The 21,195-nt window shown below is 39.2% G+C and overlaps 2 protein-coding genes across 9 annotated transcripts; one reads left to right on the top strand and one right to left on the bottom strand.

The window, feature by feature from the left end:
• Window positions 1-2,078: 2,078 nt before the first annotated feature.
• On the top strand, window positions 2,079-15,809 carry LOC116049428 (tubulin polymerization-promoting protein). 3 transcript variants are annotated; one of them, XM_031299076.2, is made up of 5 exons: window positions 2,079-2,382; window positions 9,431-9,511; window positions 10,113-10,448; window positions 14,047-14,200; window positions 14,286-15,809. In XM_031299076.2, exons 2-5 carry the CDS (start codon window positions 9,498-9,500, stop codon window positions 14,472-14,474), a joined length of 693 nt encoding a protein of 230 aa, XP_031154936.1. In that variant the 5' UTR covers window positions 2,079-2,382; window positions 9,431-9,497; the 3' UTR covers window positions 14,475-15,809. The 3 variants fall into 3 exon arrangements, with proteins under 3 accessions (XP_031154936.1, XP_031154934.1, XP_031154935.1); XM_031299074.2 differs by lacking the exon at window positions 2,079-2,382 and adding an exon at window positions 8,291-8,768; XM_031299075.2 differs by lacking the exon at window positions 2,079-2,382 and adding an exon at window positions 8,296-8,554.
• A 297-nt stretch (window positions 15,810-16,106) lies between these two features.
• Window positions 16,107-21,189, bottom strand: cep72 (centrosomal protein 72). 6 transcript variants are annotated; one of them, XM_036006531.1, is made up of 14 exons: window positions 21,067-21,189; window positions 20,400-20,527; window positions 19,983-20,175; window positions 19,792-19,900; window positions 19,266-19,417; window positions 19,110-19,168; window positions 18,964-19,013; window positions 18,303-18,508; window positions 18,025-18,206; window positions 17,837-17,930; window positions 17,571-17,749; window positions 17,348-17,474; window positions 17,143-17,254; window positions 16,107-17,008 (listed from the first exon to the last, which is right to left on the bottom strand). In XM_036006531.1, exons 1-14 carry the CDS (start codon window positions 21,074-21,076, stop codon window positions 16,948-16,950), a joined length of 1,662 nt encoding a protein of 553 aa, XP_035862424.1. In that variant the 5' UTR covers window positions 21,077-21,189; the 3' UTR covers window positions 16,107-16,947. The 6 variants fall into 6 exon arrangements, with proteins under 6 accessions (XP_035862424.1, XP_035862422.1, XP_035862421.1 ...); XM_036006529.1 differs by lacking the exon at window positions 21,067-21,189 and adding an exon at window positions 20,785-21,010 and having other exon boundaries at window positions 19,266-19,414; XM_036006528.1 differs by lacking the exon at window positions 21,067-21,189 and adding an exon at window positions 20,785-21,009.
• Window positions 21,190-21,195: the final 6 nt, after the last annotated feature.

Raw genomic sequence — 21,195 nt, 5'->3', positions numbered from 1 at the left:
GCTCAGTGCTGAACAAAACACACTCTAGCCTACAACATAGGCTACACAAACATGTGGCTTCACTTTACATAGCCTATAGCCTATGTGGGATTTGATAACTGAAAATAGCCTATCTCACAAATTGCAGAACAGTTTTTAATTCAACCATTATGATTCCGACTGCGTGGACAAGCAATTACCACCTCTGCTTTCATCTTCATCTCTACATCAGAGGAGGCACCAAGGCAAGCCTGGATGAATCCCAGTAAACAATATTTGGTTCGCGGAACGTTCCGCGAACGACGCCTGAAGGTACGGGAACGTTCACTAGACCCCCGCAGCGTCCTCTTATCGTCATGTAGGAAAGTGTTCTTGACGTTAAACTAACAGCTTAGTGAGTTTACCACACAGGTGTGTAAAGACTTACTATCACGAATCACTTCGAATCCGGTATTGGTGCCTGATTGAAATTAATAACAAAAAATGATTGAAGTGATTTGTAATGTATACTAGACCTTTCTTTATCTGTCAAGCTAAAAATAGTTGTATGGCACTTTCAAAACTGTGTTTTACAAACTAATTCATTGACACTCAAGAAAACAAAATATATTTGATGTGTCTCTGTGATCATTATAAAAATGTTATTTCAGAGATTGTAGCCTACTTGACACTTGTTCCTTGACAGCACTTAAGATCAGTTATGCAAGAGGAAGCAGACACATGAAGGTAAGAACATTAAGAGAGGCCATAAACAACTAAATCAGTACAGAACAACAATCAAGTGTAGCATCAAAGCATCAAACCTTTATTAAGTTAAGTAATTTTTCAGTAAATACTTTTGTAATATAACTGTAATTTTTAGTAGTGAGTAGCCTACACTTTGTGGCTACTCTGTCCCTCTCCGCACCTAATAAGGAATATGATTTTTGCAACTGCAAATCTGTATCATCATTTTTTGTATACATTATTTTGATAGATATTTCCAAACATTGTGCCTCTATAGTATTTAGACATGATCACTTTTAATAACCTGTGATTTTGGTGAAGTAGCCTATAATATGTACAGAATAGTAACACGATTGCAGTGGCAAGATAGATGAAATTTATACTTGGGTCATAAAAATAGGTGTAACACCAGAACCAACGCTTTTGTTCCATGTTTGCACCAGGATGCTTATAGCTAGACTTCGCATTTGCCTTGTGCAGTTATCTTCAATATCTACCTTGTTGTAGAGTGTGTTTTGTTCAGCACTGAGCCAATAGTCCAGAGCATTTTTTTCTATTCCTTGTCATAATAACGTCATAATAATAATGCAAGCAACACCAAAAGCTTAAAGCCTTAAACACTGAAGTCGATGAGTTAACAAAATAAGACCATGATCCATGTTGTATATACAATTAAACAAATTGTAAATATTAATGCTTTGGCCCTTCAATTTATTGTTTTCCATTAATGGGAAATTACCAAGAAACTCCAAATGGTGTAAAGGCTACTATTAACCACACAGTGGCGCAATTGATGCAGCTTGAGATACACTATAATGTCATTAAGTGATTTCACTCGTCCAGGCTGTTTTCATCATGATCTGAGCCCTTTCTTTTGCTCATAGGCATGCATGTTTTTGCCAGCATGCTCTTTGTGTAGGCTACTCTAAGAGTGAATAAATAAGCCTGATATTAAATGATAAATGGATGTTAATGAGTAGGCTAATTATCCTAGAGCTTGGTATTATATCATTTGAACCACCAGTAAGGCTAGATGTTACATAATGGCCATCTATGTCCAGCCATTAGGCTACAACTACAATACTGGTTATGTAACACATTAGTCCACTGGACATCAATAGAAGGATCAGAGGGCAGTCTTGGAAAGATTTGCAGCCTTGCCTCTCACTGTGATAGTAGTAGAGACAATTCCCTATTCCAACCAAAAGTCCAAGCAGGACATTAAGACAACAGGTGCACAAGAGCTTTTTATTTTATTTTGTTGCTACTGTGTGCCATTGGCCCCTCATTTCCTCCCTATACGGCTCATGATCCCACACAGGGACTTCACACTAACTGTTTATTAATGAAGCTGTAATGACCCTTCTTATAAAGCATCCTTTGTTTACATCTTCAATCTCCGCCTCTCAAAGCACCAAAAAGATGCACCGTGCTCCAACCGCTTGTTTATCAGCGCTCCACTAAGCATTGTGGCACCATCACCGAGGCAAGAAGCAAACAGCTCGTCGCACACGGCAGCAGCCAATCAGCGGGCTGGTTTCTCTTCAGCATCTCGGAGGGACTGAACACTCGGTCAGACTCAGCCCAAGCAGCAGGCAGGAAAGGGATTTCAAGACTCCGCGACGCGCAATTATGGTTTTGTGAACTTGACAAGGAGGGGGAGGATTGCAGCACCAGGTGATTCAAACTGAATTTAGCATTATTTCTCGCCTGTTTTGGCTCACGGTAGACATGCATGATTTCACAATATGAAAAATTAAGAATTCGATGACTGTATGCCAGCCCACACAAATTCAGGTGATTCCCGAAGGTGCTTTTTGTTTTGTTGTAATGTCTCTGCATGCTTCCTGTAGCCCACACTGAATTTGCAACATATGATGCCTTTAAAACTCCAGCATGCTCCACACTTACATTCCAATGGGCCTATAGGCTATGCCATGTTCTGCCGAAATACATTAAGGGCTGACAATAACAAACTGATCACGTGGACTCTGTGTGAATCAGGCATTTGCAAGTTTATGTAACATGTTTCGCTTAGACACACCGGTTTCAGCAACAGCTGCAGCCATGTCCAGTAACATAAACCCAAGCTTTCTCCTAGCTGTTTATCTTTAAAACGCGGGCAATGAGAGCCAGAGAAAGGATTCTCCAATAAGCACCGTTATTGGTCATAAATAATGATTGACAATGCATTTGGCCTGTGGCTGCAGCCTTCATGCCAAGCTGCTGGCTTACATATACAGGTAGTTACATAATTATGCACGAAAAAAGAAGTATGCCCTCTTTTATTAGCTTCCTGGTTCTCTGTGAGTGGAGCTTTCTCAGGGGTAATAAATGGAGTAGGAGGCCATTCAAAAATGGAATGTAGTATGTTTATTCCTTCTCAGCAGGGGCTTTTCTAGGATTGGAGGACTTTGGGGGTTTAGCCTAGACCTCTGTAGGAGTGCCCAGGGGGATCCTCCCCTGGAATGTTTTTTTTTTTCATAAACAAGCTCTATTTTGATGCTTTTTAATGCACTCTGGCACCTTATTTACATTCAAAGCACATAACCATACCGTACTTAACCATTTAAAAATTGATGTGTTAAAACGTTTAGTAATTGTTAGCAATTAGTATTGAGTAGAAACACTTAAAACATGGATTGACTAGAGTTGGAAACAATTCAATGTATAGGCCTATGTTAACAGTGGTGGAATGCAGTAGCCTACATACATTACTTAAAAAAATGTAAATAAAACATGTTATGTTACTTTATACGTCTACTCCACTACATCTAAGAGGGAAATATTGTACGTGTTAATCACCTACATTTATTTGACAGCTTTAGTTACTTTGCAGATCAGGTTATTTATACAACAAATAAATCAACTAATAAATGTACTGTATTGTAACTACTCAGCCATATATGCAGTAGTTAAAATGAGTTTCCCCTTCACCAGCTGCAACGTTAAAGTGATTAACATAAATCCATCACTTATCATTGGAGCCACACCATGACGTTATGACGTGTGAGGTTTGTGAAATAAAATGAAACGCCGCCTACAATTATGATTAAGAGAAATGCACTTCATATTATAAATCAACAGGCAATTTCTAACTTTTTACCCTTCCTTCTCTTTTTAAAAAGTCTAGTTCCAGAGTTGTTTTTTTACCTAGACCAGTACGCTCTGTCATTTTCCTCTACTCTTCGTGCTATACTGTAACTTGTTTCACTCAGCACTGATCGTCAGCCACACACACACACACACACACACACACACACACACACACACACACACACACACAGTTAGTAGGAGACCTGCATTTATTTTGACAGGCTGTTATGTTACTAAGACTATCGCACATTCACACACATTACGTTCTATGTCGAGCTTCACAGGTGCACTCTCTCTCTTTTTTGCGCTCACTTAATTGCACGCATATAGCTTGTATATAATTTTTTTTAAGATCTGGGACAATTCATAAAACATTCAGGGCTGTAGCGAATTCGGACGCTCAGGCCTAGCGACGCCTCTGCTTCTAAATGAAAATATGGTTTTGTAGCTATGTTCTGGCCATAGGTTGAATTAGGTATACATGAGAAGAAGACACAGTCACTGACTTTGTCCCAGATTTCACTGTTGTAGGTTTCATTGCATTGGTCCAAGAGCCTTTGGGTTCTGTCACAAACAATTGACCTCATAGTGTAAATTACCCTATTTTGTTTGTGATGACTCAAATTCAGGTCAGGTTTACAAAATTAAGGGATTGCTTTTGGGCAAACTGAAGTGTTGTAGTCTGACAGCATTTTCTTTACTACAGTACACAAAACCAAAGGACACATTTTTTTCTTCCACATTGACCTTAACAATATAGGGAATAGTCATTATGTGTTTCGCTGTGGTTCATCTTTCGTGTGTGTGGCTGCTGGCAGAAGAAATAGTTGTAACAGAGACACTAGATGGCATTTCCATAACATTACAAATACTTTACAATGAGTTATCTTAATTAATTAAGTAGAGACATTATACAACACATCTGGCTTCTAGAAATTTTAAACTGACTCAGAACTAAATTGCTGTTGGCTCAACGGGCCTCTCTCCATCTGAGCCATGTCAAGGACACTTATGCTCACAAATGTGGGGTTGCATAAGGACCCCCGTGCTGTCTTTACACTGCTTTATACCTCTATTTGGCTTGCTACTGTTGCCAACAATAACTACTGTAGCTTGTTTCAAACATCTTGTTTTTCAACCACACAATGCTTGCCAAGATCTTTGACTCACACAGAGCAGTTAAAGGGTTTGGGGAGGCGAGGACTGACAGAGACAGCGTGGTGGTGACCTCAGACCCGGGCTGCAGCATGCTGATGTCATACCCTCTCTCCTTATCTTTGGGGGGGAGAGTGAGGGTGGGGGACTGTGGCCAAACTAGGAAATGGTTAAGAGTTATTTAGTGGTGTCAGATGGTGCAGTCTTGAAACAATGTTGAGACAATGTTAAAGGATAGGGCTTCCATTTTATTTGTTAATCTCATCAAATTCCATGAAAAGACCAAAACCAACTATGTTTGTCCATTTCTCACAGTTTGTCAACTTCCCTATCCCATGCTGTCTGTGGCACTCAGCCATAAACCCATCAGTTTACTGAAGATGTCATTTTTTAAAAGGGCTAACAACGACATTGCTTCATTTTTCAAAAAGGTGCTAAATAATTTCCTAAAACAGCCAGGCACTGTAATTTTTAATAAATGTTACTCAAACATGAGTAAATAGGGCATTTATTGGGGACTATTTTCAGCCGCGGAGTAATACACACTTGTACTAGTCTCTAGGTGCACTAGACCGGAAGAAGTTTGCTCAATAAGTTTGTGGTGTCTTGTAATCCCATGTGGGATGGGCCAACTGTTTGGCATGACACAGAAATAAAATTAAACTAACTAACTAACTAACTATATTATTCGTTATATATATTTTTTTAATTTAATAAATAATTTTAAATTTGTTATTTTTTTATTAGATAGTTTACAGTGGACATGCAGAGAGGGGGATGACATGGTACACATCTTAAACCACAATGAACTCCACCAGAATGGCGTATGTGGGATTTTATGTCAAAAGAAACTACAATGCTCATGTTCATTGTAATGAAGGGACATGTAACCCAGTGCGACAGTGTGTGGTTCATTAAGAGTAACTACAAAAAATCAATAAATCAATAATTTGGTCTATAAAACATCCAAAAAACATGTCTTTCCCTATTTCCTCGAGACCAATGTGAGGTCATCAAATGTCTTGTTTGGCCAACAAAATCCCAAAACATCATTCATTCATCAAATTTGAGGAGCTTGAACCATCAAATGCTTGCCATTTTTGCTTGAAAGATGACAGATGATGAGACAAAAGTTGCCAATTCATTTTCTGTCAATCAAATACTCTATTAATTGCCTGATCATTACAGCTCTATGGCTCACTGATGTGTTTAATAGTTTTAGGCCAATAATGGGGGTATGGCACAGAGGATAGTCACTAGTATACGTAGTAGAAAGCTGGCAGACATGGTGTACTATTATGGAGATCAGTCTTGAGCACACTGTGGGGCTTCAGTGGTCTCTGTTTTACCTTTTGACTGACTGACACCATCACATTACTGAGCAGCTGCCTGGAAAGGACACTGATAGATAGAAAGCAGATGGGATCTCTGCATGCCCACTGACCACGATGGAGGAGTAGGCGTCTGTTAAACACTCCTCTCACACGCACACATGCGCGCGCACACACACACACACACACACACACACACACACACACACACACACACACACACACACACACACACACACACACACACACACACACACACACACACACACTTACACTTGCATCACTCTGATAACAGTGTCATCATTTTGTGAGTTAAACACCATTTGCCAAATTAACATTTAAAACTCATTTTTTTGGTATTTCAGCCTGCATTTTGTCTACTGGCTGATCTCCTCCCTTGAGAATGAATAGAATGTTCCAGCCATGGCTGTGTATTGTTGCTATGAATAGATGCAGTTCAAAATGGGTCAATTTATGGTTAAAGCACTCATCTGTGCAATGTATTGCCAGAAGGCGAGTGTATGTAAGCATGCTGTCATCCAGTCACAGATTTGTCTCTGGAGATCTGCCCTTAACCAAACGGCTTCTCGTTGTGGCAAAGTGGGGCAGAAAAAAAGGCACAGGAAAAAACTGTTCTACGATGATGGTGAGCGATTATGTATCAGAGTAGGAATTTGGCACAGTACAGCTTCACAGCACTAAATGGTCTCTATACATTGTCTATACAGTTTTTAATGATACAATTAAAAAAGCTCTTTCAGAGAACTACATTTCCTTTCATCTCATTATGTGTTCTACTTCAGGCCACTGAACTGTGTTAATGACCTCTCTCTCATGTATTTAAACATGAAGTGGTTTGAGGAGGCCTGTTGTACTGAGGACTTGGACACTTGAAACCACTGACTATGAATTGGATGAGGAGAGTAAAAAGATTCCTTTGTTTCACATTGATTTAGCTGCTGTCATTAAAGCACAAAGGAAAACACACTGCAAGTAGCTACTCTATTTGAAAGGATGTGGATCCTCACTGAAAGTAAAGTTAATAATAATGGAACCTCAGTGTGGGCATTACAGGAACATACAAAGCAGATATTACTCAGCTTTGTGTTTCCATGTGATGTAGGTTATTATGTAGGTAGGTAATTGTAATAAAATGTTTCTTTCCTTTGCATTACAGTATAATTCTTTTGATTATAAATTAGTAAACCCCTCCACATAAACATAACTGTACTTGATTAAAAAAATGTGTGATCTAAATAGAGTGTGATGTAATTAGAGCTTAAACACTTGATAAATTGATTAGTCCATGGACAGAAAATTAATTGCCAACAATTTTAATAATCAATTAATTGTTTGTCTATTTTCATGCAAACATGCCAAATATTCTCAGGTTCCAGCCACTCAAATGTCATGATTCGCAGCTTCTCTGTTTTATATTGTCTACAATTGAATATCTTTTGAGTATTTGACTGTTGGTCAACATTTTATAGACTAAAGAACCCCACTGATTAATTATTATTTAAAGTAATTGTTACTTTACTAGCCCTTGATATCATTGAATCAGTTCCATGAAAAAAACATAATTTTTAAAGTAGGGCTATATAATGGCATCGATCTCCCAATGTGTCCTTTTCCCAAGTATGTGATGGTTATAAGGGCTGCATTAAATACATTTTAAATAACTTTTGAGCTTGGCTTAACATGTTTTTTTCTTTATTTTTATTTTGTAAGTATAGTGTAGCGTATGCTACTATGGATTAGTGCAGCAAATGGATTTAGATTTTCCAAAACTCCTTTGTGGTGATATGTAAATACGTTTTACATTTGTACTTTATCGGTGGTATGTAGGCCTATACTTGAGAAATAAAACACTGAGGCTTCAACAGCGTCAATAACTCTATCTGGATTGTCTTGGCCTGACGCCTCGATGACATAGGACTACAAAACCCCATGCCATCAATAGTGGTACTCTGCGATGTCACCATGCGTGTATGTGTGAAGAAATGGGCCTGGGTCAGACAGAGAAGCCAAATTGGACAATGGGTTCCCAGTGTCTGTTGCTCTGAATGCCATTATTCATAGACATTAATAATCTCTTCTTTTCCCCCTTAGAATGGACATTCTGATTATAATGGCTTTATGCAGTTTCAATCTTGGAACTTTTGTACTCATTTAAGTGTCAACTGTACTTAGAAAGGTCACATTTGTAATTGTTGGTCACAGGGTCGTGGAAACAAAACCCTTCGCTTTACATGGTGCCACTGGGGGTGAGTGAAAGCACTTTATTGGTGACTTGGTGGACTTGCTTGAAACTTTGCTAGCTGGAGCAGACAGTTTGGTCCACGGGACACATCATCTCTCTCTGGTTTACATCTTGTTTTAAGTGTCATTACTGGTTTTAGAGACTTTGTTGGGGTGTACTTTGCCATGGCAACACACTTCCTTTAAGGATGCTGAGCTAAGTATGGGAACAGCTGAAAGGTGAGCAGACCACCATCACTTGCTGCAAATATAGATCAGGGTTATATTTTCTAAATGTAAGAATAGGCTTTTTTGTATGGCAGTAATGTGACCTTAATGAATAATGACTAATATAAGCATTTCAGATGTGGTTCAAGTGTGAGGCTGAGTTAAGAAGGTTAAATGCTTCTGCTCTGTACATAGATATGCAGGTCAGGATGATGTCAGACTGAATGAAATCATCTGAAGCAAGAGAGGGAAGCAAAGTTGTTGCTCAGCATGCAAAACTAACACACATATGTTATCTGGAAGTCATTTGGTGTTAATGATTAAGATGATTTTGTTCTTGTTCCTTTTTAAGCTGTAGTTATTCCCTCCACTCTGAAGGTTTATTATATATACTCTTTTACGTTTTAATGTAGCTTAGTCTGTCTGTGTGTGTGTGTGTGTGTGTGTGTGTGTGTTAAACTGGATTAGACATTATGTCATAGATAATTGTGCTATTATTGGAGCATGATTAAAGAGTGACGAGGACAAGAGTGGAATATTGTACTTTTTATTGAGCTGTGTTAATTGTTTTAATTTGTATTCTTTTTTTTATTATCCCTTCCACTTTCTGGCACTCACATATGTACAGACACGTCCTCTCACAATATTCACCTCCATTCTCATCTTTTCCGCAGCACAAAGAGAAAACAAAAGTCAGCTAATCCAAGCACTGCACAGAAGGAACCAAATTCCTGCACAAGCATGGCAAACCAGAAGTAAGTTTTTAGAAGTCATGTTATGAGCCTTCACCTCACATTTTGTGTCTCTTGGTTCTTGACTTGTGCACCTTTTAAATTCCACAGAGCTCTATTTATATTCTTCACCTCTGCGCCAGAAAACGCAAGACATCTGCCCGTTCAAAGGCAGTGTGAGCACAGAAACACACCTCTGGAGAGTCTAATTGTGCCTATAACAAAGAAGTACCTCACAAAAAAGGGACAGCCAAAGACAAATTAGCAAGCTGTGTCTCAACCTGCACTTACTTTCTGCAGAAGAGTTTGTACGTTGGGAAGTCTTGCAGAACAGGGTTAGATTAGATGTATCGCTGCCAGTTCTCCTTGGTGTACAGGCTGTGATGAAATGTCCTTTTCTCTTGTATGTGTTGATTTTGATCAATTCCACAAGCTTTTCCTGTAAATCTTGATAAGAACAATTTAATGTTGTTACTCGATATACAGCCAATAGGACCTCTTGTATTCTGTTTATTCAGTTGTTTGATTCAAAAGAGTGGCTTCAGTGCATGGACTACATGTTCTATCATGTACACCTCTTACATCACATGGACGATCAAATTATGTTGTATTTTTCCCCCTTCAGAGACAACATAGACGACTTCAAAGTCCAGACAGCCAAGCATCCTAACATGGGCTCGGCCCCTTTACGGCCGCACAGTGAACAGTCTAAAGACCGGTTGTCCAAGAGGCTTTCAACTGAGTCTAATGGGACCAGTGAAGGAGGTGTGGGCTCGTCCACACCAGTGGAGGTGACCGCTTTGGAGGAGTCTTTTCGCCGCTTTGCTATCCACGGTGACACTCGCGCTACCGGCAAGGACATGCACGGAAAGAACTGGTCCAAGCTCTGCAAGGACTGTGGCGTGATTGACGGCAAGAACATCACCCTCACTGATGTGGACATCGTCTTCAGCAAAGTCAAGTAAGAAAGGCAATTTAAGCCTATTTGAGCTGCCTTTCATTGTCTAAAGGTCTGTTAATCTTCCAACATCTGAGCCAGAGTCTTGTAACAGGCATGCCATTACAGGATTCTTTTACAACATAGTGTAACTGTTGCAGCTGCAGAGATGACTACAGGCTTAGTCACCCAGATCAGCATCCCCAAAAGGCCACTAAAGTGGTTTGAACATGGTAGCATTGTGGTTGTTAAGAACACAGAAGTAGAGAGGGAAACTGGTTCTAGACTGCACTGTAGGAACGTTTTTATTTTATTTCATAAGTGCTCAGAATTAAATCATTGGCATGGTCTTTAGCACAAGTAAAACAGGCACCAACCTTATTTATAACACCTAATTAAGGTGTCAACTGTTTCATTAGTGTCTGCACTAACGAAACATTAAGCAAACAATGTTTGTCAAACTAAAATTAGCATAAGCATTAATGAGACAACTCTACGGTAAATATTTTTGTAGTTATTAAATTCCGTGTTTTCAGGCAGTGTTTTGGAAGATGCCTTTCTTTCTTAAATTAAATTGGCTCTGCTGAAGCTGTCCATCAGAAGCAGCAGGCAGAGCAAGAGGCCAGGATGGCTCATCCTGTATCTCCTTGGGCCAGATTGATTCATCCTTTACCGCCTGATTTAAGTGAAGTAGAATCTAATAATAACCTGTGACCTGAATATTATTTAGCCATAGTTGTGCTTAGGTTTAACTAGGGTTTTGAGTGTATTTGGGCTGATAACACATTGACAGATGAGTGCAGATATTTTCCGCACCACATTAAGTGTTGGTATTGTTATAGTATTGGCCACATACAGTAAGGTGACACAGAAGAAAGCTGGTGTAGAAAAGGACAGGGCTTTTACAATGTGGGTTTGTATTTTTTTTGCGCATGATTATTTCATTCATACACAAAGCAGCTTTGAATATTTTTTTACCTGGTTGAATGTTACGAATGAATATTATTCTGCTAGACAGCACTAGAATAAAAGAGTATGTCTTGCAGCCTCTCATCATGAAGTCTTGCTTCAGGAGTGAGAATCTCACATTGATTTAGTGTATTTTCCATCTTCTGCTGGTGTGTAACCATCTCAGTTCAATCTCAGTCACTTTGTGTACACACTTATATACAGGATATTCCAAAATGGTATTAAGTGTGATTTTCAGTTTGAAACAGTTTATTCCTGTCTTTATAACAAAAGAGTGTTAAAAAAAAAGCAGCTCCAGGACTATTGAAGTCCTAAAAACTTACTGACTACTATTACACACATACAGTACAGTGGAAACTAAAATGGCTATATTTTTTAATTTCTATTTTTTGCATATCATGTAGAAAGATATTTGAAGGTATTTGAAATAAAGTATTCTATATATTTGACTATATTTAAAGTAGATAATCAGATAGTCCATAGCATTTCTTGTTTCAAAATCTTGTAACAACCCCCACAGTCATTACCCATGCTCCAAAATATTTTAAATAACATTTGACTGCAGGATATAACAATGCAGAATACAATATGCAGACTAAATCATAAAAATGAGTACTTGTAGTTTTCACGTATTCATGCTTGCCATTACTTTTGCACTTAATGTACATTCTCACTTCTTACAATAAACTTGACAAATGTTCTTACATTTGTAAAGCAAAAGAAGTATCTTTGTTTTTCAGGACCATGAGTCACCTACATCAACACCTTCACAGTTGGCATGGCAATGGGTGGACATGTTTACTGCACATTTTCTTGGCAAGATTAGATCCACTTTATAAAGTGGACTGTGTGATTTAAAGTTGTGTACATCCTACTCCATTGGTGAGCAATATTTAGAAATGTGCAAACAATATGGTGCAGATTTGCATGTCATACATGCTTTTTGTAGTGAATCTGTGCAGTGTTGTATACATTAGGTCCTTGAATGTGAGTTTGCAGGCTCTGTCTTCTGAGCCTCACAGGTTCTAATCAGGGTCCCAGATAGTCCAGCATGCACTTTGAACCACAGCTGTGTTCAAAATGCACAGGATAGTACAGTAAAATCCAAACAAAGCGTGTGATGTGTGAACCCTTCAGAGCCAGCCACAGGATAAAAAACGGTACAGACTGGGGGAAGGGCTCATTTTCATGTGGTTTCTGACTCCAGGCATGATTGAGCCAGGCAGGGCTGCCATGCCAGAGATGCAGATATCTACTTTCCCTTTAATCAGTGTCAAAGCGCTTTGCTTGCACACGAAAAATTAAACATCTTAATGAGCACTGGCTAATCACAGTATGGCTGAATGAATCCTTATTTATTGTGGGTATGGAGGTTTGCTGTGCTGTCTGCCTGCTTGGAGCCAAAACACCACCAGCATAAACTATGGATGAGGTAGAAATCTGGTGTGGACTAATTAATTAAGAGAATGGTTTTACGGTGGCTTCATTTTCTAGGCTTTTGGTTATACTTCATCACTGAACATGATTGTAGGCGGTGCAGGAGCATTTTAGCCTGAAACAGATTTAGCCAACTACTGTGTCAGATCCATATGGATCACATACTGCAGATGGTTAAATATGTAAATAAACAGCAGGTCATCTACCGCAGTATCCCGAAATAAAATAAAGCTCCACTCGCCCTCTAACCTTTGTCCTTCTTAACCTTATCGCAGTCTTCTCAGATTGTGATTTGCTGTTTATTTACACAGCTTAAACATTTATATACTTTGGGGAATTGAAAAGCTCAGTGTGGGGAGATCTGCAGAGGACACATAGTTATCTTCCTCGGACAAAAACGGCAGCTGGAAGTCCAGTTTCCCTTCTGACAGCATGGAACAGGCGCTGAGGAGTGGATGTTCAACACTTATGGATTGCCCAAACAAAACCACTCACTGGATGAGTCAAATTAATAATAAACTCTAACATCCCTGTTTACTTTAGCTTGTTGCTATGACAGCAGGTTGCCCAGGAAGACTGTGGGCTTTACAGGCTGTTGTTTAGGTGATTTGTCACCACGGCAATGGCTGTTTGTGTTTGTGTTACTAGGCACTTTTACATGGAAGTGAAACACACACATGACCAGTTAAACAACTGGAGTACTCTTGGAAGGAGAATGATTGATGATGATGACATGTGGTATGGTTATCTTAAAAATAAGAATACAGGGATTCAACAGATCTAAATGTCCCTAGCTGCAATGAATCAGGTCTTCTGACTACTGGAGCCGAACTATACAGCTGCACACAATATGATACATGATATGAAGAGACAGTCACATATACAGCGTACAGAGGTGTGTGTGTGTGTGTGTGTGGGGTTGCTCAGACAACTGGGAGACAACAGGGAACGTTTTCTTATTGTTTATCTCAGCAGGATACCATCTCCATGATGTGTCTAACAGCTGCCATGTTGAAGTGATCACACATGGCTCTGTGTACACTACTCTCTGCTCTCATTTTAAGCTTTCAAACTTTAATGAGAGGCTGTAGAAAAGCTGATAAAGCAAGCCTAAATACAGTGTTTCTGTCCCTGGAGACAGTTGTGCAGATAGATTTTTTGCAGTGGTTTTATGTGCTATACTGTGACATAAGCTTTCTTTCGTCCTCCATTTCAGGAAGAAATCCTGTCGCACCATCACATATGACGAGTTCAAGGTTGCACTTGGAGAGCTGGCCAGGAAGAAATATAAAGAAAGGACTGGAGAGGAGGCTGAGGCCGAGGTCTTCAAACTGATTGAGGGGAAGACACCTGTCATCGCAGGAGTCACGGTAAGAATCAAAGCGTGAAAATTACTGACTTTTTATACCAGCAATCACAGAATAAACTCAAAATGTTTTCTAAACTTCCTGGCAGAGAGCCGTGGCTTCCCCAACAGTGAGCCGTCTTACGGACCCCACCAAGTTTACAGGGTCACACAAGGAGCGTTTTGATGACACTGGTCGCGGGAAGGGTAAGGCAGGACGAGTGGATATGGTTGACACTTCTGGATACGTCTCGGGGTACAAACATCGAGGGACATACGAAAAGAAAGTGAATAAATAAACCTTACCGTGGACAAACTCACGTGAGGGCGAGGATAAGGAAATAGACATTTGATCAACTACTATGATACTTTTCTATTAAGAGTACTCAAAGAAAGCACAAAAGAATAGGATTTCATATATTTTTCCCACCCATCAATTTTGTGTGTGTGTGTGAGAGAGGTTTTTGAGTTCCTCTCTTTTAGAAGTGTGAGAACTGGAAAACTGTTTACATCTATTTTTACAAAGTCATCACCAGCTGGTACATTCCTGTCTGATAGCAAGTTACTGCCAAACACTGAAGAGAACAAACGAGAGAAAACTGCTATGCTATGAATACTGAAGCTTTGTTGTAACGATAGGGCCTTATATTTATTGAGCACAATGAACAACATGCCAAGAAAAACAAACGTGGGACAACAGTTTGATGAATTAACAACATTGCACTTTTTAATAGAAACTTTCAAATCCCATATATATATACTGTATATCAGATTTGTAGTTTCAATGAGAATTAGCACATTTGTGACACGTTCTTCTTTTGAAATCTTAAATTGTTCCATTCTTCAGTGTTAATTGTCTGTCTGCCATCCCCACTTGTCAACTGTTATTAAGTCTTAAAAAAATCTGCTGTTCATTTTTTTGTGTCATTTTAAGAATTTGCCTTCAGCTCAAACCAAGAAAATATATTAAGGGTTTTGTCAACTTGTATTAATGTTTTTGTTGCAAAATGCAGTGTAGTTAACTGACTGAACATTTTTTTTTACCTCTGTGATATCTTCTTACTTATGTAAATATGTAAAACATAAAAATTCCTACCATGCAAACCTTTTAAATATGCCTGCTTATAACACTAAAAAAAAATACAACAGGAGTCTTGGAGAATCTATTTTCTCCTACAATGTTGTTTTTCAGACCACAAACCATTTTGCTAACATGCATTTTGAATTTTAAGTTGTTGAAATTCAGCTGAAGGAAGCTCTAACCACAGTAGATGAGCTCAGTTGTATAAGATTGTATTTTTAACATTTTACTATTTCCTCATGATTTCTATACAGTAGTTCTAATATATTTGTGGTAAGATTGTGTATATTCTAAAATGTTATAGCCCCATGGCTTAATTTATGTTGTTTTTATGTATTGCTGTACTTTGTGCATGTTTATGTATACTGCATTTGATTCAGAAGCATCTAGATGACAGTAGGAGTTTGTCATATCTAATCTGAGCTGCTGTGAGGACAGACTACTGGACAGACTTAAATATTTTCTTGCTAAAAAAAAATAGTAAGTGATGGAATTGCAGGATCATGATGAAAAATCTTGTATTGCTTGAAATCAATATATCAACTTGTACATACAAAGTCAACTATGCTCCAATGCTATTAGAAGCAGCAGGGTTTTACTGTTGTATCCTTACAAATTAGATAAAAGGGAAAATTGCAAACAATTAATATACTTTTGTAGAATATTTTTCCAACATAGTGACAGTGTCACACTACCTGTAGCCTCAGCTGATGAAGAATCATGCATCAAGTGCAAAACTCGCAGCTATCAGTGTGTTAGTTTTCATTTGCTGCAGTAGCTTGATCTGTTCTCTGTGCTTAATGCCAAATACTGTGCACCTTTAATGTAGAGGAACATATTGTCTTATTTGTTTTTTTCAAATAACTTTTAATGTACTATTGTGCCCTGGTGCATGCAGTGTGTTTTTGTTCTTACTCTTTAGACCTCTTAATGTGTGTTCATGATTTGTAGTGCATTACTTAAAAATAAAAACAAAGTATAGGGTGTCAGTCAAAACACAATGTTTTAAGTTATTATGACAAATGATGAAACTCCCCACCACAGCCCTGTAACATTCACATAAAAACAAAAGCTAGTCAGTTTATGTAGTAGTAGCATCTACATCTTTGCCAGGTCTTGCATTAGTGTTAGTGAGAGGAAAGTGCATGTGCGTGTTTGTGTAGCTCTCCAGCCTGAAGGCAGAGGTATAAATAAAGTCACAGTGCAGCTGGAATCTAGATGCATTCATTCCACTGCAGTGTACAAAGCCGATGGAGACATAAGTGACCTAAAAAAAAACGAGAGAAAGCAGCTAAGAGAGACACAATCTTGCCACTGATCCAGGAAATACATTATGACCTTCTCACTAACATCCCCCCCCCCCCCCCCCTTAATATCATTTAACATAACAGCCCTGTCACACACTTATACACAAGCGTCCTTGAATTAATTGCTTTTCCCCGTTATGGTTTACATCAAGCAAACGGAGCCTATACAGATTGTTTAAAAAAAAAATAATAAACAATTTTTTTCAAAAGGGCTAGGAACTTAAAACATACAGAAAATAAATGTACACTGCAGTGACAAAGTAAAAATGATCAAAAACAGTCTGTAGCTGCTGGGCCTCTTGCAGCAAACGCAACACCAATATGACGCTCGGCATAGTCTTGCTTTGATATTTTTATCCCAGTGTGCATCATTCAAATTACTTTTTAAAGTTCCCCACTTCCCTTCAGCTCAGCTAGCAAACACTCGTTGGTAGCCACCAGGGACCTGCAGTACAGACAGACGCAAATCACAAAGTACTAACAAAGTAGGGCTGGTTTAAGGTGTGAGGACATCATTGTTGTGGGTTTGTGAGTACAGCAAAACCAAGTGTCAACAATAAGATGGCAGCATCTTCTTACCTGTGGCTTTCTTGCAGCATATTTGACAAATCCTTGACTTTCTCGGCCTCCAGCACTTTCTCCCTCAACCCCTCGATCTCTTTCCTCAGCTCTTCCACTTCTGTCTGAGCCTCTGAGGATGTAGGCACAGATGGTGAAAGTTTGTAAGAAAAAAAAACAGCAAACTGTCCTTGTATGTGTCTCCCACTGGCATTCACACACCCACCTTTAATCTGAGTAATAGGTGAACTTTTCATCATAGTCTTGAGATACTGTCGTTCTAACTTGATGAGCTGTTTTTGTAGAGCAACATTTTCCTCCAAGACAATCCTCAGCTGCTCATTTAGTTTGCCCTGTGTTCGAGTAAAGACAATAAATACAGTGTGCTCATCGAAACCATTAAGGCCTCCTAAAGCCCAACATTGTTTTCTAGTGCTGAATCCACTCACAACTGCACTGCGAGCTTCATCCAGCTGAGCGGAGAGGTTACGGACTTCAGTTTTGTGCTCTTCCTCCTGTGCAGCTGCTTGAAAGCTCAGTGCATCAGCTTCCCGTCTTAAGGTCCTGACCTCAGTCTCCCTACTGGAAACATCGTTTTCCATCATAGAAAGAATCTGGACTGCGTGAGCTAGAACCAAAAATAGAAATGATGAGAGGACATTCATTATCTTCAGGCTCCTATAATCAGATCCCACATTCCCCAAACCAAACTCACACAGGAAGTTGTTGTTATGATGCAGTGATCTCTCTCCCATCCAATGTTTGTCCACGAGGTTGAGGAGCATCTCCAGGGGCTTCCTATAACTACCCTGGGAGGTGAGATAGGAGATAAGTTGACATGAGAAAAGAAACAACCTCAAATATGAAAAGCTTCAGTATGTGAAATAGTAATTCACTTCTCACCCTTTTTTTCTTCTCCCCCTGCTGTGGCAGGCTGGAGCCCCCTTCTTTCTTGTTGAAGCTAGAGTAGGTTAGTCTCGGAGGATGTAAGAGGGGGTTGGAGGGGTCAGACAAATTCAAACCAGGACGACGTGGACTGGGAGGCCGGATATTAAGTAATGAGGAACTATGACGAAGACTTTGATCTTGAAAAATGTTGAAAACACACCTTCAACAACATGCCAAGAAAGGTGTATTAACGTCTTACAAAGGACTTTATCAAGTACAGACATTGTTCTTACCAGGATTAGGGGTATAATGTCCCTTAGCTGCATGTCTGATTTGTTTGGGGAAGTCCTTTTGCTTTTGTTTTCCAAGCACAGGTCTGCATTTCTCTACATAGGGGCCAAAGGACACCTTTGGTCTTTCAGACACTTTTAATGAGGTAGAGCTTCTTTTATGAGATGGTTCTTTCATGTGTGGCACTTTGGACACTGTGTTATCTGGTCAAATAACAAATGACATAATCAAACACTGATATTTATTTACCTTCCATGTTCATGATTAAAAATAAATAAGAATTGGATTCTGTCTCCACCTGGTGGAAACGGCAGGACAATGGTCTGGGTGCAACTCTGATTTAGTTCCCTTTATTTAACTATTTCCAAAAAAAGTATTGTATCCTGTGTTCACCCAGCTCTGATTACCTATTCAAATCACCAAATTAAAATTACAGATTTTGATTACAATTACAAAAATGCCAATTGTTGATTAATCGCTCATTGATCATGATTTATTTGATCCACATAAAGCTGGGACCAAATAAAAGTAAATTACCATTGAACCACAAAGTCTTATTCTCATCATATCAACTGTTACAATCTCCATCCTCCTAATACACCTCTAGCATGCACTTGACTAACTCTACATCTCCAATAGACTCTCTGTACAGAGAGCTGCAAAAACGTACCATATTTTGTAGGGGGGTACCTCAGGATGGATTTAGCCGTTTCCTAAAATAAATAAATCAAGAGCACATGCAAAATATATATGATAATGTAAATGCACCACTCATAATATTGTTTAACCTACAGCGAAATAAAAATCACCTGTTTTGGAGTAGAACTTCTCTGTTCTGTAAAATCTTTCGATTCGTCCTCTTTGGGTTCTGAGACAGAAGACAGTTTGAAATTGACAGAAGTTGAAAAAACAAATCATGGTTTGGTTTTGTTAAGATAATTAGCTTTTGGACTTTGACATCTTACCTTCTACCTCCTTGTGAACTGAGTGGGACTGAGTTTCACTTTGGCCTCCATGATTTGTCGCAACAAAATTCAACACAATATCCTCAGTGTCAGTCAGGAGAGAGAGCCTCTTGGTAAAGTCTTCAACTAAAGCCAGTCTCTGATCACTGCTTCTGAGAACCACAAGCAACACAGTAAAGATACAACTCAAGCAAATAGGGAAAAGGAATTTATTTTGATAATGGTAACTTTTAGTGGGTGTTTCTGTCACCTGGGGTTTCAACACTTTTGTCCTTTAAAAATCTACACTGAATATCTACACTTATCCGTATACGGCCGCTTTCTCTACACCTGAGTCACTCCCCTTTTTGGACTTCATACAAAGCTTTTTTTGTCCTTCTTCATACTATTCAAGACCGAACAAACATCAAACTCAGTTTGGTGTGTATTCCATGTTCTCAAGATCATTGGTAGACCTTCTATCAAGTCAAAGTTGAGCTGAAACACCTAAACTCAAGCATCTGACAATCCGTGACAATCATTGTACCTTTGGTCAGCAATTTGATTCAGAGATGAGCTCTTCTGCTGAGGTAGAAGGTCAGAGGAGAACTGCATTATGGCAGCTTTGCGCTCGGTGTCTCTGACTGAACAGCCATCTAGAAAGCAAGGGAGGACACTCAATTATGCTGAAAACTAACCTGCGATTAGCGCAATCTGGGCGGCATGGCTATATCTTACCTAGTTTGCGTAGGTTGGGCATGGCATGCACCAGACAAGGGCGGTATTGTGGGTAACTTTTGGTCAGAGGGTTGAGCCTGAGGTCCAGCTCTCTCAAAACTGGCAGCTCGTACAACACTTTCACCTCTTCAAGGGAAGGTATGCAGTTATAGTACAGGATGAGCCTTTCCAGCACTTTCAAATGTTGAACCCCCTAGGGAGAAAACAGTAGTTTTAAATGGGGTCTGGCAACAGATACTATTAGTTCATAATAACGTATAACAAAAAGGAAGTAAAAAAAAAAAAAAAAAAAAGGGTTAACTGGACGTAAATGGTTGACCTCATACACCTTTAACATAGTTCCACAATTGTGGAATTTTATTTAACACCTACAAACACGTTTACTGCTTTAAAACATGATCCAGAATTTAAACCTACCTCAACAAAGACGAGCGCATTGCAGGAGAGGTCCAAAGACTTCAGACGGACAAAGTTATGCAGTGCGTTTCCCAGATGTCTGATCTTCTCTTCATACGTCCCCGGGAGGCTCAGTGAGCGGACATCACCTGTTTAAAAAGTATAAAATATATATGTATAAATGAAGAGTGCACTGCATTATTCACTTCTGTTCTGGTGCTTTGGTTTGCAGCAGGTGAGTTATTGCTGGTAGCTATGCTAGCTGTTAGCATAGCCCCCGATGCTAAGGCTTGGTAAAAGTAACTAGCTACAATTGTTTTACATAACAAAAGCTAAACGCTACTGCTTGACCCATAATGTTAGTTGGTATTTACTCATATACAACGTTAGTATTTACATGACATACTATTACCCAGACAGGGATGTTTTAATTGTAATCTCTCCCGTATCCATTGCTCTGTTATGGTTGTCAAACACTCCGCCGCCATACTTTTTGAACTTTTGCTGCCTTCGGGTACTGTCGGAAAAAATCAAAAACGTCTATGTCTTTTCCATTGCATTACTGCTCCTAATATTTAACATTGCCTTTAATTCACATAGCCTGAACGCGGTCTTGCTTCCTATAATGAAAGCTTTATGTTTTTTACTGTGATTCACAGATCCGCTTTGTCCAGTGCATACAGACTACAGTCTATCATGGTCCAGTGGAAGGTAGTCTCGCATAGCCAAACCTATCGCCACAGCGCTGTAAGTGGAAGGCTACATTTTGCGCTTTATGCTGGTACAGTGGCAGACAGTATGTATGAGCTGCATGAAG

The sequence above is a fragment of the Sander lucioperca genome, chromosome 10, assembly GCF_008315115.2.
Source record: "Sander lucioperca isolate FBNREF2018 chromosome 10, SLUC_FBN_1.2, whole genome shotgun sequence".
Classification (NCBI taxonomy): Eukaryota; Metazoa; Chordata; class Actinopteri; order Perciformes; family Percidae; genus Sander; species Sander lucioperca.
Note: the sequence above shows the minus strand (reverse complement) of the source record. Positions and strands in the feature narration are given on the sequence as shown.

Excerpts from the sequence above, each read along its gene's own strand:
- LOC116049428 (XM_031299074.2), top strand. Across the intron at positions 9,512-10,112 it reads ACAAGCATGGCAAACCAGAA|AGACAACATAGACGACTTCA; the intron begins GTAAGTTTTTAG and ends TTCCCCCTTCAG. Across the intron at positions 10,449-14,046 it reads ATCGTCTTCAGCAAAGTCAA|GAAGAAATCCTGTCGCACCA; the intron begins GTAAGAAAGGCA and ends CCTCCATTTCAG.
- cep72 (XM_036006528.1), bottom strand. The coding sequence starts at position 20,866 with ATGGCGGCGGAGTGTTTGACAACCATAACAGAGCAATGGATACGGGAG. Across the intron at positions 20,176-20,399 it reads ATGCGCTCGTCTTTGTTGAG|GGGGTTCAACATTTGAAAGT; the intron begins GTAGGTTTAAAT and ends TTTTCTCCCTAG. Across the intron at positions 17,931-18,024 it reads AGGGGGAGAAGAAAAAAAGG|GGTAGTTATAGGAAGCCCCT; the intron begins GTGAGAAGTGAA and ends CTCACCTCCCAG.